General features: G+C 45.9%; 1 protein-coding gene across 2 annotated transcripts in view; it reads right to left on the bottom strand.

The window, feature by feature from the left end:
• The window catches only part of LOC123990676 (DNA polymerase zeta catalytic subunit-like), a 137,781-nt gene that overhangs the window by 29,211 nt on the left and 92,577 nt on the right, over nt 1-15,993 (bottom strand). The window contains exons 7-13 of one of the 2 annotated variants that reach the window (XM_046291415.1): nt 14,480-14,584; nt 8,475-8,559; nt 6,284-6,432; nt 5,663-5,785; nt 5,141-5,375; nt 4,681-4,823; nt 772-4,564 (exon numbers count right to left, since the gene is read on the bottom strand). In XM_046291415.1, coding sequence (XP_046147371.1) covers nt 772-4,564; nt 4,681-4,823; nt 5,141-5,375; nt 5,663-5,785; nt 6,284-6,432; nt 8,475-8,559; nt 14,480-14,584 — 4,633 coding nt within the window. The remainder of the gene's footprint in view (nt 1-771; nt 4,565-4,680; nt 4,824-5,140; nt 5,376-5,662; nt 5,786-6,283; nt 6,433-8,474; nt 8,560-14,479; nt 14,585-15,993) is intronic. The other variant, XM_046291416.1, reaches the window with a different exon arrangement.

Genomic DNA, 15,993 nt, shown 5'->3' with positions numbered 1-15,993 from the left:
CAGGGGGACCTTGCGGGCGCTGCAGGATTTCAGTCCTTCACGGCGTAGTGTGTTACCGATTGTTTTCTTGGTGACTATGGTCCCAGCTGCCTTGAGATCATTGACAAGATCCTCCCGTGTAGGTCTGGGCTGATTCCTCACCCTTCTCATGATCATTGCAACTCCACGAGGTGAGATCTTGCATGGAGCCCCAGGCCGAGGGAGCTTGACAGTTATTTTGTGTTTCTTCCATTTGGGAATAATCACATCAACTGTTGTCACCTCCTCACCAAGCTGCTTGGCGATGGTCTTGTAGCCCATTCCAGCCTTGTGTAGGTCTACAATCTTGTCCCTGACATCCTTGGAGAGTTCTTTGGTCTTGGCCATGGTGGAGAGTTTGGAATCTGATTGATTGCTTCTGTGGACAGGTGTCTTTTATACAGGTAACAAACTGAGAGCATTCCCTTTAAGAGTGTGCTCCTAATCTCAGCTCTTTACCTGTATAAAAGACACCTGGGAGCCAGAAATCTTTCTGATTGAGGGGGTCAAATTCTTATTTCCCCCATTAAACTGCAAATCAATTTATAACATTTTTGACATGCGTTTTTCTGGATTTTTTTGTTGTTATTCTGTCTCTCACTGTTCAAATAAACCTACCATTAAAATTATAGACTGATCATTTCTTTGTCAGTGGGCAAACGTACAAAATCAGCAGGGGATCAAATACTTTCCCCCTCATTGTAGCTGTCATAAAGTGCTTTTAAAGTAATCCCGTGAGTTTAGTGATTTTACCTGGGTTTCCCTGGGGCGTCTGAGGGGTTGCTGCAGAAGGGCTCCTGGAAGGTGACCTCAGACATCTCCAGGTCCAGGAGGGTGGTGAGGATCTCTTCCCGACTGGGAGGGGACATGAGGGGCTTGAGGATGTGGGCCCCCCCCCCTGTCCCTCTGAGGAGCTGGCTGATGACCTTCGCCTGGGATAGCGAGCTAAAGGAGCGTGGCGAACTACAGGGCGTGGTCGATGTAAAAGCATAATTCCCCTCCAGTAGGTCTCCAGTCTGCAACCCTTCGTTGTCTGCGAAAGACGCAGAGCTCAAAGGCAGTGGTAAGATGGGGTCAAAGGCAGAGAACAGCAGCTCTTTCCTCTCACAGTGAAAGCCCTGGAAGTGGCTGAGGCTGTGGAGTTTGCCCAGAGACGTTCCCCACTCTCTGCTCCTTGGTAACCTCTCAGAGTCCAGAGGTGATCGATGATTGGACACAAATTCGCCATTTTTTGGCTTGTCAAAGAGTTCAGGAGTCAGAGGTCCGGACAAGCTTTCTTGGAGCTCCTCCCCTGAGCCAAACAGCACCTCAGGCCTCGTCTCTAAGCTCAGCGCCAAGGCAGGTACCGCCTCCTGTGTGATGTCACTCAGGAACTTCTGAGGCAGGTTCTTGTCGGTCAGAACAAACTGGCTGCCCATGTACAGGCTGGAGAACTCTGCCTGGCTACCGATACCGATGGCGTTGATGTCAAAGTTGTAGTTGTGTGGGAGCTCTGGGGACAGGCTGTCCTCTATGGAGTAACAGCTGTCCAGGCCTGGGTCTGACAGGAACACTGGACTGTCATCTGACATGGGGGGCTTTTGCTTGACAGGTACCTCTGGCTGAGAGTTCGCCTTCTCCTTCCTGCTTCTGGGTTTCCCCTCCTTGGCAGTTGTAGTTCTTGGGGCCCGGGGTTTCCATGGGGTGGCTGAGGGAGCCCTCCTGGCTCTTGATGGCTTGGCTGCTGCAGGGTCTGGTGTGGAGCCAGGGGGCTGTGTTGTAGTGGAAAGGCACTGCCCATCTCTCTGCTGGAGCTTCTTTAGAACAGCCAGGCCAGAGATGTCCTCAGGTAAGGTCTTCCCATTCCGAAGGCCTGAGTGGGGGGACTCTGCTTTGGGGGTGCCCTTTCTGTCCTCCACCTGGGTTGGGGATTTAACTAGTTGGGATGTGCATTCATCAGTAGTAGTGTCTGCCTTCACAGCACAACCCTGCGGTTGGTCGGGCTGCATTTGGACGAATTCAAAAGCAAAGCTTTGGTTCACCTCCATGATGGAGCTTTCACAGTCCTCAGACTTTGGTTCAATAGATTGCGAGAACTGGGTTAGGGATTTAGAGCCGTCAATGATTTGGCTGGTTTTGCTTGCTGGCTTCTGAAAGGGTGGTATGTCCTCTGAGGAGGATTCAGTAGAAGGCAGCTCACCCTCTGGGAAGAGGTGCTGGGAACTGTCACAGTCTCTGCTTTTTACAGGGGGCTGTTCAGGCCCTTCTGCCTGCTTCTTCCCCCGAGGCCTCCTCGTTCTTGTGGTGATGGTAGTAGTACAGACACCACCCACACTAGTTCCATCAACTGTTTCTAGAACTTTCTTTCTCCTCCTTGGAGTCCCAATAGTACTTTTCCTTCTCGCTGTGCTCTCCTTTTTGACATCCTCTGAAAGCTTAATCCGTCTTCTTGGGCTGGTAGAGGTTACATTTCTAGGTTTAGCAGTCCGGCTGCGGTTCCGCACGCCTCGGCCTAACGACTCTGGGGGGGGTTCCTGACAAACAGAGGTGAGACAGGGATCATTTAATCGGTTCACCAACCGATCAGAACTTATGGCTTCTATAAGGGGGTCACTGGGGGACCAACACCGGGGTGGGGTTGAATCAACAGGGCTAAGGGATCTCTCAGATAGATAACCCAACTCCACCATCACATCAGTGTACTCAGTGACGTGGTCATCTGCCAGTTCACAGTAACATGGCCAGGGCCATGGCAGAGAGGGAGTCAAGGTTTTTCTAAGGCCTCTAGTCCTTCTAGGCCTCTCACCCCTTTGCCTAACTCGGACTCTGGGTGGGCTGTTGACCGTTTTCTTAGTGGTGGTGTTGACCTTGGCCTTTCGTTTGGGCTGTTTCTTACTAGCCTTGGGCTCACTGAGAGGGAATTTGACCGCACAAGACTGTGGAACCTTAGGCCAGAAGGTCTTGATGGGGGACATTTTTGTGTACGTCTCCACTCTGTCAGGTGTCAGCACCACCCGCTGCTCCTTAGCACTCACCTTGGCCATCTTCACCAACATGTTCTTTTGACCTTTGAACCGGTTGATGATTATATATTTGATGATGATGGGCGGCTCCCTTGGCTCCTTTCTGTACATCTTCCGTCGTTTCTGGTACTTTAGTTCCTGCGTGCTGAGGACGTAGTTTTCTTTGAAGCGGTCTCGGAGGGCCAGAGGGTGTTTCATGCGAGAGGATACAGACTGTTCCCCGTCCTCGCTACTGTCGTAGCTCATCTTGCGTTTGGCCCTCAAGGTGTACTTGCTACCAGGCAGACCTGAGGCTTTGGTGCAGGTTACTTTAGCAGGGAGCTCAAGCAGTGGGGCCAACCTGCACTCCACAGACGCCAAATTCAGAATGGCAGGGACTGGGGCCGATGCAGGGGAAGCAATAGGGGCTGGTAGAGGGGTAGGGGCCAGGGCAGGGGATTCTGGCCGTGGTTCTGTGGGTCCAGTCCCCACTACGACTGACTTTGCCACTGTGACTGGCTTCTCCTCGGCGTCCGTGCTCTTTGGACAAGTAGGCGTGATGGCCATAAAGGCTGTGCTGACTTGGGTGTCAGAGGCTGGGGTTTCCCCAGTGTACACATTAGCGTTCTGGGCTGCAGCAGCCAAAGACCTCTTGCCAAGCTTTAGCCTGGACCTGCGTGTCTCTGACTGCTCTAGCTTAGCACAGCCATCGGTCAGCTTGTTGCCCACTACCTTCTTAGCTGGCCTGGTTAGGCAGTTGGAGAGAATAACACTGGGGAAAAACGTATAGTGTGCCTCCTGCTGGGCTACTATGGTCCTCTCAGTCTTGTTCTCCTGATAGTCCTCGTACCGGATCTTCAGCTCACCCATGTCGCCGTCCTCGCTGTCCTGGCCCATGCCGCCCTCCAGCGGGGCCAGGAGCTCGTCCTCTTCTATGGGGCAGGGAGTTGGGGTTATATTGTTTCTCAGGATTGGGCTTTTACAGCCTTTCTGACCCAGCTCTAGATCTGTCGTACTGGGGCAGTTCCTCAGCTCAGAGTAACACAGGGAGAAGCTCCTGTGGTTCTGCAGGATGGACAGACGATTCTTCTCCACATTCTTCATACTGCTGTACTTCTTCCTGCTCTGGGTGATCTTCCCGTTGCTGAACGGAAAGACGTCCAGGTCTGACTCCTCCAGGGCCATAGTCTTCTTCTCGTAGGTGTACAGAGGCCGAACAACGTCCATTTTGGCCACACAGATCTGAGAAACCTCAGCCTGGTTGGCGATATTGCAGGGGATGGGGTGTTTGACCGGCTGGATGTAAGGTCTCTCTTTATTCACCTTGAACACCGTGGAGCACTCGTGGCTGTCCTGGCCGAGGAAGTGCTTATTGGCTGGTTCCTCTGCATCCTGTGAGTGGGCCTGCCTATGTTCAGGGTGTTTGCACTCCAGGAGGACCTTGGTGGAGGACAGGGGTTCCAGGTGGACAGTCTCCCCAGGAAAGGGGTTCCTCTTCCCCAGGATCGTGTCTGTGACAGTGAGGGATGAGTGTGTCCTGGAGCTTTTGTCCGTTAACAATGAATCTATGGAGAGCAGATATAACATATCAATACTGTGACAAGAATCAAAGGAAAGCCTCAATGACACAATCTTAGACGTGATATATGTAGTTTATTATCATTACGTTCTTATAACTCACCACTGTTCTCGTCCGCAGCGCCGTCCAGCTGAGAAATGGACAGATTGGCAGAGAGAGAGTTGTCCCCCCTCCTTTCCATCTCTTCATCGGAGGATTCCTGGGGCTCGTCACTGAAGCTCTCCTCTGCATCCTTCACACCAGGTCTAGAGGGAGGTAACAGAGACATTGATTAAACAATGAGGCGTCGCTTAAACTATTCAGTCACGGCTCACCGCAGATGACCTTCATCCGACTGCCTAACATCTGCGTTTACTGTTTACCATCATGTGAATTCAGTGACAAGAGAAATCCAGCTCTTCAAGAAATAAGCATGAAAACTGGGGCACAAGATAGATGACATGCATTTTTTCAAAGAATGCTGTAATTAGATTTGTTTTCTTCATTTAATGAGTTACTATTAAACTCATAATTCATTCATATTGAGCAAAAAGAACAAGGCAAAGAAACAAAAATGAGTCACCTCTGTCTAGAAGAATGTTCTGGAAGGTTGCTGTCCCATCTCTGTGACATCATCAGACTGAGTTCTGCCTCCTCCCTCTCTAGCTCTGGCCCCTCCTCCTCCTCGTCACTGTTGTAGTGAACGCTCCCTCCCCCGGGCAGAGAATGCTGGGAGTTCTGCCTCATATGGGCTGCTCTGTACCCATCATCCTCCAGGCCTGCCAGCAGGTCCACCATGGCATGGTTCTGGCTGCCATCTGCAACACGCACACAGTAAACACAGCATGTTAAGGGGAAATTACCTCGGAGGTCAATCAGCTCCATACTTAGATGCTTTTCTTATGGGCTGGAGTTATAACTAGGGCCCGGAGCTTTTCCTGGTCAGGTCATATGGTCAGATCAATCTCCTGGAGCTAGCTATGCTATATAAGCAATATGTTGATTAAAAACAGATTTTTTCAATTAAAATGACATAAGATCAGTTGGATATGCTGTTCTCCATAGACCAAATGAACACAGTAATCAGTGTGCTTTGTTTTCCTACCTAGTAAGGGGGAGTGGCTGGATCTCTGGGAGAGGAAGGTCTGGCTGCTTTCCAACAGACTCAGAATGGCCTCCTCATCCACAATGGCCTCCCCCTGGTCTTTACCACAGTTCCTTTTAGTGTCTGAGTGGAGGGAAGAGAGGTGTGGGGGTGGGGGAAGAGAGGTGTGGGGGAAGAGAGGTGTGGGGGAAGCGAGACAGCGAGATGAAGTGAGACATGGGGAAAATGATCATTACTGACAAATAGAGTGCCTGTGTGTCCCAAATGGCAGCCTATTCCCTACCTATTGCCCTGGTCAAAAGTAGTGCACTATATAGGGAATAGGGTGCCATTTGGGACACATGCACAGGGAGTGGTTCAGCATGAGGCCCAGCCATACTCCATCCTGGCTCTCTGTGTGTGCCAGATGCCTAGCCTCCCTGGCATGTCCACTCTTCCTACAGGAGACTTGGCAGACTGAGCGAGCAGATTCGGCTTAATGTAGATCAACACTGTGTGTCACACTTGAAATTCAGTCACAGTAGGAGAGTTTGGGGAGAATTAGGACAAATGTCGATCTGCCTTCTCTGGCAGAAAGAGACATTCTATTGGAGAGTCGATAGGGAGATTTGTTGCTCTCACCTGTCTGAGAGTCTCTGTGAACCTCCACCTGGTTAGCTGGTGTACAATGCAGCACCTCTGGGGTCAGGACACCAGGATATCCAGGCCGTTCAGCTGGGAAGGGATCCTGCTCCTCTGCCGCGCCCTCCACAGACCCAGACCGAGTCCTACTTAAAAAGAGGCATTAGTTCAAAGGGAGATAAGGGAGACTGTTGTGGGCATGTAACTGCTAAGGTTATCACCAGTCACAGACAGGGCTCCTGGGACAGCACTGCAAAAGTCAGGTTTTATTAGCATCCCTTGTCTTAATCAGGAGATATGGCTGCAGTGTGTGTGTGTGAGAGAGGGAGAACGAGAGTGAGAGAAACAAGTGTGTGTGTACAGTGTGTGTGTGAGAGAGGGAGAACGAGAGTGAGAGAAACAAGTGTGTGTGTACAGTGTGTGTGTGAGAGAGGGAGAACGAGAGTGAGAGAAACAAGTGTGTGTGTACAGTGTGTGTGTGAGAGAGGGAGAACGAGAGTGAGAGGTGTGTGTGTACAGTGTGTGTAGGAGGAGGTATGAATGGAAAGCTGGCAAGTGGCCAGTGGTTCTTTGGGATTTACCCCAAATGCCTCTTGGCTACAGGCTTTCTGACTATCAGGCTCCATCATCCGCTCTGTTCCGTGCTATACCCTTGCATTGCTTAGCAACTCACTACTTAGCAACTCAACTAAATATTGAAAAACATGCAAGGTGGAACTCAAAAAGGTGGAACAAGCAATGCCGGAATTAGCCCCCCCAATTATTTTAGACACCACTTCCCTTTCTCTGCAAAAAAATGTATCATAATTTGTCGTTGTGGGGTAGATGAAGGAATGCAGATGTGCTCCAGAGATGGGCCTGTGTGTGCATGACTGTCTCACTCTTTGTTAATTAGTCTCGCCACTAATGACTTTTGTGGCTACAGGGGGGGCCTAGAAGGTGTCAGGCGATTCCTTCATTCAGCCTGTAACACATTTCAGCCCTACTGTTCTTACTGCAGTACAGCCTGTCTGAGGTTACAATCAGAGGGACATAGAGAGATACAGAGAGACACACAAATCAATTCAAAATAAAATTAATGTTATTGGTCACATACAAATATTTAGCAGATGTTATTGCGGGTGTAGCGAAATACTTGTGTTCCTAGCTCCAACAGCGCAGTAATATCTAACAATACACACAAATCTAAAAGTAAAATAATATAACTAATACATACAGTACCAGTCAAAAGTTTGGACACCTACTCATTCAAGGGGTTTTCTTTATACATTGTAGAATAATAGTGCACGCGAGAGAGAGACTGTACTATATGTTAAAGAGCACCAGTCAGCCAGTGAGAGTTGTGAGCTGTGTGTTTATGTGTATGTGTGTATGTGTGTGTGTGTGTGTGTGTGTGTGTGTGTGTGTGTGTGTGTGTGTGTGTGTGTGTGTGTGTGTGTGTGTGTGTGTGTGTGTGTGTGTGTGTGTGTGTGTGTGTGTGTGTGTGTGGGGCACAGTTCTGCCAAGCCACAGCTCTGCCAGGTGGGAAGAGACGGGTCCCTGTGCCAAGGCCCGAACTGCTCCCATACTGGCCTGTACCTGCCTTCGATAGAACCATTTCATTTTCCCTCCCCTGCTTTCCTCCCATTGGTAACAACTTAGCTTATCTGGGCCTGATGTAACAGCACACACAGGACCAACTGCACTTTTATTTATCTAAGGAAATGATTTCTGCTCAGAAAAAAGGGGGAGCGGGGAGCAGAGAGAGGGATATACTAGACAGCACTGTAACCCAATCAACACCCTCCCTCCTTGCTCCCTCCTTATCTCTGGCCATTAAGATGAACCAGGAAGAGACATTCAGTCACCATCTCATACACAGTAGACAACCAAAAAGGCATTGGGAAAATAAGTAGATGTTTTAACATAAAGAAAGAACAGATGTAAATTCTCTCAAACCCCAATTTATGTCTCTCCGGTGGTAGATATCATCTTGCTAACGAGATTGGAAGCAGCATATGTTTACTCTGAAAGACCAGTCCTGCTGCCCCCATTCTAAACTCTCCAAACCAAGCACAGCCATTTACTCACACAATGTGGAGCAACTGTCTGTCCATCGATGACTTATAGTCAAGTTGCCCTAAAGACGGGGAAAGTGATAAGCCCACGTTAAAAAAAAACAGCAAGATTGAGGGTCAAAGGTTTTACTTACACATCAAACTCATTTTCCTTCAGGATCTCCTTGAATCTCTTCATGAAGATTCTCTCGCTCTCCGTCGAGGCGACAAACCTGCGATCTGGAGGAGCATCAAATCAAATCAAATTTTATTGGTCACATACATAGATTTAGCAGATTTGATTGTGGGTGTAGCAAAATGCTTGTAAAATGCATGGAACTCAGTCAGCCTTTAATTATTACACTTTGATGTATGTCTGATGCACATGGAACGCAGTCAGCGGTTTAATTATTACACTTTGATGTATGTCTGATGCACATGGAACGCAGTCAGCGGTTTAATTATTACACTTTGATGTATGTCTGATGCACATGGAACGCAGTCAGCGGTTTAATTATTACACTTTGATGTATGTCTGATGCACATGGAACGCAGTCAGCGGTTTAATTATTACACTTTGATGTATGTCTGATGCACATGGAACGCAGTCAGCGGTTTAATTATTACACTTTGATGTATGTCTGATGCACATGGAACGCAGTCAGCGGTTTAATTATTACACTTTGATGTATGTCTGATGCACATGGAACACAGTCAGCGGTTTAATTATTACACTTTGATGTATGTCTGATGCACATGGAACACAGTCAGCGGTTTAATTATTACACTTTGATGTATGTCTGATGCACATGGAACGCAGTCAGCGGTTTAATTATTACACTTTGATGTATGTCTGATGCACATGGAACGCAGTCAGCGGTTTAATTATTACACTTTGATGTATGTCTGATGCACATGGAACACAGTCAGCGGTTTAATTATTACACTTTGATGTATGTCTGATGCACATGGAACACAGTCAGCGGTTTAATTATTACACTTTGATGTATGTCTGATGCACATGGAACACAGTCAGACTTTAATTATTACACTTTGATGTATGTCTGATGCACATGGAACACAGTCAGCCTTTAATTATTACACTTTGATGTATGTCTGATGCACATGGAACACAGTCAGACTTTAATTATTACACTTTGATGTATGTCTGATGCACATGGAACGCAGTCAGCCTTTAATTATTACACTTTGATGTATGTCTGATGCACATGGAACGCAGTCAGCCTTTAATTATTACACTTTGATGTATGTCTGATGCACATGGAACGCAGTCAGCCTTTAATTATTACACTTTGATGTATGTCTGATGCACATGGAACGCAGTCAGCCTTTAATTATTACACTTTGATGTATGTCTGATGCACATGGAACACAGTCAGCGGTTTAATTATTACACTTTGATGTATGTCTGATGCACATGGAACGCAGTCAGCGGTTTAATTATTACACTTTGATGTATGTCTGATGCACATGGAACGCAGTCAGCCTTTAATTATTACACTTTGATGTATGTCTGATGCACATGGAACGCAGTCAGCGGTTTAATTATTACACTTTGATGTATGTCTGATGCACATGGAACACAGTCAGCGGTTTAATTATTACACTTTGATGTATGTCTGATGCACATGGAACACAGTCAGCGGTTTAATTATTACACTTTGATGTATGTCTGATGCACATGGAACGCAGTCAGCGGTTTAATTATTACACTTTGATGTATGTCTGATGCACATGGAACGCAGTCAGCGGTTTAATTATTACACTTTGATGTATGTCTGATGCACATGGAACACAGTCAGCGGTTTAATTATTACACTTTGATGTATGTCTGATGCACATGGAACACAGTCAGCGGTTTAATTATTACACTTTGATGTATGTCTGATGCACATGGAACACAGTCAGACTTTAATTATTACACTTTGATGTATGTCTGATGCACATGGAACACAGTCAGCCTTTAATTATTACACTTTGATGTATGTCTGATGCACATGGAACACAGTCAGACTTTAATTATTACACTTTGATGTATGTCTGATGCACATGGAACACTTTGAGTCAGCCTTTAATTATTACACTTTGATGTATGTCTGATGCACATGGAACGCAGTCAGCCTTTAATTATTACACTTTGATGTATGTCTGATGCACATGGAACGCAGTCAGCCTTTAATTATTACACTTTGATGTATGTCTGATGCACATGGAACGCAGTCAGTCTTTAATTATTACACTTTGATGTATGTCTGATGCACATGGAACACAGTCAGCGGTTTAATTATTACACTTTGATGTATGTCTGATGCACATGGAACGCAGTCAGCGGTTTAATTATTACACTTTGATGTATGTCTGATGCACATGGAACACAGTCAGCGGTTTAATTATTACACTTTGATGTATGTCTGATGCACATGGAACGCAGTCAGCGGTTTAATTATTACACTTTGATGTATGTCTGATGCACATGGAACGCAGTCAGCGGTTTAATTATTACACTTTGATGTATGTCTGATGCACATGGAACACAGTCAGCGGTTTAATTATTACACTTTGATGTATGTCTGATGCACATGGAACACAGTCAGCGGTTTAATTATTACACTTTGATGTATGTCTGATGCACATGGAACGCAGTCAGCCTTTAATTATTACACTTTGATGTATGTCTGATGCACATGGAACGCAGTCAGCCTTTAATTATTACGCTTTGATGTATGTCTGATGCACATGGAACGCAGTCAGCCTTTAATTATTACACTTTGATGTATGTCTGATGCACATGGAACGCAGTCAGCCTTTAATTATTACACTTTGATGTATGTCTGATGCACATGGAACGCAGTCAGCCTTTAATTATTACACTTTGATGTATGTCTGATGCACATGGAACGCAGTCAGCCTTTAATTATTACACTTTGATGTATGTCTGATGCACATGGAACGCAGTCAGCCTTTAATTATTACACTTTGATGTATGTCTGATGCACATGGAACACAGTCAGCCTTTAATTATTACACTTTGATGTATGTCTGATGCACATGGAACGCAGTCAGCCTTTAATTATTACACTTTGATGTATGTCTGATGCACATGGAACGCAGTCAGCCTTTAATTATTACACTTTGATGTATGTCTGATGCACATGGAACGCAGTCAGCCTTTAATTATTACACTTTGATGTATGTCTGATGCACATGGAACGCAGTCAGCCTTTAATTATTACACTTTGATGTATGTCTGATGCACATGGAACGCAGTCAGCCTTTAATTATTACACTTTGATGTATGTCTGATGCACATGGAACGCAGTCAGCGGTTTAATTATTACACTTTGATGTATGTCTGATGCACATGGAACGCAGTCAGCCTTTAATTATTACACTTTGATGTATGTCTGATGCACATGGAACGCAGTCAGCCTTTAATTATTACACTTTGATGTATGTCTGATGCACATGGAACGCAGTCAGCCTTTAATTATTACACTTTGATGTATGTCTGATGCACATGGAACGCAGTCAGCCTTTAATTATTACACTTTGATGTATGTCTGATGCACATGGAACGCAGTCAGCGGTTTAATTATTACACTTTGATGTATGTCTGATGCACATGGAACGCAGTCAGCCTTTAATTATTACACTTTGATGTATGTCTGATGCACATGGAACACAGTCAGCCTTTAATTATTACACTTTGATGTATGTCTGATGCACATGGAACGCAGTCAGCCTTGAATTATTACACTTTGATGTATGTCTGATGCACATGGAACGCAGTCAGCCTTTAATTATTACACTTTGATGTATGTCTGATGCACATGGAACGCAGTCAGCCTTTAATTATTACGCTTTGATGTATGTCTGATGCACATGGAACGCAGTCAGCCTTTAATTATTACACTTTGATGTATGTCTGATGCACATGGAACGCAGTCAGCCTTTAATTATTACGCTTTGATGTATGTCTGATGCACATGGAACGCAGTCAGCAGTTTAATTATTACACTTTGATGTATGTCTGATGCACATGGAACGCAGTCAGCGGTTTAATTATTACACTTTGATGTATGTCTGATGCACATGGAACGCAGTCAGCGGTTTAATTATTACACTTTGATGTATGTCTGATGCACATGGAACGCAGTCAGCGGTTTAATTATTACACTTTGATGTATGTCTGATGCACATGGAACGCAGTCAGCGGTTTAATTATTACACTTTGATGTATGTCTGATGCACATGGAACGCAGTCAGCGGTTTAATTATTACACTTTGATGTATGTCTGATGCACATGGAACGCAGTCAGCGGTTTAATTACTACACTTTGATGTATGTCTGATGCACATTACCTCGGCTCACATTGAGCATATTCCAACAAGCAGACGATGGCACATTTTGCGGCATTGTCCTATATACACAGTAACCAGTTTAGTAGGCATTTCGAATTTGGCAGTACGTCTAACCGGCCTCACGACCGTAGACCACGTGTAACCACGCCAGCCCAGGACTTCCACATCCAGCTTCTTCACCTGCGGGATCGTCTGAGACCAGCCACCCAGATAGCGGATGAAACAGTGTTTGCACAACCGAAGAATTTCTCCACAAGCTGTCAGAAACCATCTCAGGAAAGCTCATCTGGGTGCTCGTCGTCCTCACCAAGGTCTTGACCCGAATGCAGTTTGACGCCGTAACCGACTTCATTGGGCCGGTTTTCATCTGTACAGGGCAGATGGCAGATAGCGTATATGGCGTGGTTTGGGCGAGCGGTTTGCTGATGTCAACGTTGTGAACAGAGTGCCGTGGGGTTATGGTATGGACAGGCATAAGCTACGGACAACGAACACAATTGCATTTTATCGATGGCAACCTGAACACGCAAATATACCGTGACGAGATCCTGAGGCCCATTGTCGTGCCATTCATCCGCCGACATCACCTCATGTTTCAGCAGGATAATGTGCACTGCTGCGTGTCACAAGGATCTCTACACAATTCCTGGAAGCAGAAAATGTCTCAGTTCTTCCATGGGCTGCATACTCACCTGATATGTCACCCATTGAGCATATTTGGGATGCTCTGGATCAACGTGTACGACAGCGTGTTCCAGTTCCCGACCACATCCAGCAACTTCGCACAGCCATTGAAGAGGAGTGGGACAACGTTCCACAATCAACAGCCTGATCAACTCTATGGGAAGGAGATGTGTCACGCTGCATGAGGCAAATGGTGGTCACAGCAGATGCTGACTGGTTTTCTGATCCACGCCCCTACCTTTATATATATAGGAAAAATATATCTTTGACCAACAGATGCACATCTGTATTCCCAGTCATGTGAAATCCATAGATTAGAGCCTAATGCATTTATTTTCATTGACTGATTTCCTCATATGAACTGTAACTCCGTAACATCTTTGACATTGTTGCATGTTGCGTTTATATTTTTGTTCAGTGTTGTACTGGGTCAGACCCTCCTTTGGCTCGAGAACAGCCGGAATTCTTTGGAGCATGGAAATATTGCTCAATTGGTATCAGGGACCTAACGTGTGCCCGGAAAGATTGTAATGGTGTGGGGAACACCACCGGCACCAGCCTGTACCGTTGACACCAGGCAGGATGGGGCCATGGACTCATGCAGTTTATGCCAAATCCTGACTCAGCCATTAGTATGATGTAACAGGAATAGGGATTCGTCAGACCAGACAATGTTTTCCACTCAATTGTCCAGTGATGGTGGTCGTGTTGGTGGTTGTTTTTATCCATTTACATGAACGGGGTCGTACCTATTAAACTGGCCACTGAGTGTATATTCAGTCAATAAGCATGTAAACCTGCTAGAAGTTTGACTGTGGTGTTAACGAAAGGAGGATTGGGCTGTGATGAGGTATAGCTCTGTCCATCACTCACCCTGTGACTGTGGGGTCTCGACCTGAGATGACTGGTTCACTCACCCTGTGACTGTGGGGTCTCGACCTGAGATGACTGGTTCACTCACCCTGTGACTGTGGGGTCTCGACCTGAGATGACTGGTTCACTCACCCTGTGACTGTGGGGTCTCGACCTGAGATGACTGGTTCACTCACCCTGTGACTGTGGGGTCTCGACCTGAGATGACTGGTTCACTCACCCTGTGACTGTGGGGTCTCGACCTGAGATGACTGGTTCTTCTCTCGTCGTCTCTGCTTCTCGTCCTCCCAGATGACCTGCAGGCCAGGGTTCCTGCCAATCTGATCTACACACACACACACACACGTTAGCATAGATCCCTACACATAAACCTCTGCACTTCCACTCTATCCGTTTATCTACTGTCAGTTGGATGAAGGCCTTTTTCAAGAAGAGAACATGGACACACACATAGGAATGTGACCAATATAGAATTTGGGGTAATGATTCATTGTCACGGTTATTGTCATAATTGTCCTTAGAGATATATTATATAGAAAATGATCTCCAACATATGAATACAACACAGCTTTGGAGACACCCCTGTTAAATGTTTGTGTTTTAACTCATTGTTTTGATTGTTTAGAACATTTGGAAATAAAGCTTCTCCTGCTGACTGTGCCGTTCTGCTCTTAAAATGATTACCAACTTTACCCACTTGATGCAAAAATGTAAAACTGCATTTGAGGAAATTATTTCTACTTTAGTATAAAGTGAATTCCCCCTTCTCCTAAAATAAATGTAATAAGACAATACATCTTGTAGTTGACGGTTTTTGTCCATAGTTGTCGGTTACATGATTATACAACGATTGTGCCAGTCCTACTCACACAAAGCAAAGCTAAAGATCATAGATCCAGAGCCAACCACTCAGAACTAGGCACAAACTCAAAATCATAGAATCAGTCTTCAACCATTTCCTTTTCAACAGAGAGTTTGTATATCCGTTTTTGGGGCAGATGGAAAATCTACGTGCCAAGACCACATATGTGGACTACCATGGTGTGCCCCCTCTTTCTACCTTGTGCAGATAATTGTGTGTGTGTGTGTGTCTATTGCCAACACTCCATATTATGAGCACACCTAAACTAAAACACAATCAAAAATGCAATCACTTTGTTACTTTTGTTCCTAGTATGTATGACGTCTGTAAAAAGAGTTGATTGTGAATTGAGAAATTGGAACACATTCCAGCAACAGATGAATATTTATACATGTCTCTGCATGTTCTGTACACAGTGTTCTCTTTTTGCTTTAAGTTCTCAGTTCAATATGCTCTTCCACACTCCATCCCCGTTTCCCTCTCCAGACAGAAGGAAGACATATAGGGGGAGTGGACAGTGTTTGTTCTGGGCCAGATGATCACTGATCTCATGCTCCAATGTGCCAGAGAGCAGGAGCCTGGCAGTGTGGTAAGAGACTGACAGTGTTTGTTCTGGGCCAGATGGTCACTGATCTCATGCTCCAATGTGCCAGAGAGCAGGAGGCTGGCAGTGTGGTAAGAGACTGACAGTGTTTGTTCTGGGCCAGATGGTCACTGATCTCATGCTCCAATGTGCCAGAGAGCAGGAGGCTGGCAGTGTGGTAAGAGACTGACAGTGTTTGTTCTGGGCCAGATGGTCACTGATCTCATGCTCCAATGTGCCAGAGAGCAGGAGGCTGGCAGTGTGGTAAGAGACTGACAGTGTTTTTTCT

This window comes from Oncorhynchus gorbuscha, linkage group LG12 (genome assembly GCF_021184085.1).
Source record: "Oncorhynchus gorbuscha isolate QuinsamMale2020 ecotype Even-year linkage group LG12, OgorEven_v1.0, whole genome shotgun sequence".
NCBI classification, from domain to species: domain Eukaryota; kingdom Metazoa; phylum Chordata; class Actinopteri; order Salmoniformes; family Salmonidae; genus Oncorhynchus; species Oncorhynchus gorbuscha.
This window is presented reverse-complemented; position numbering and strand designations above follow the sequence as displayed.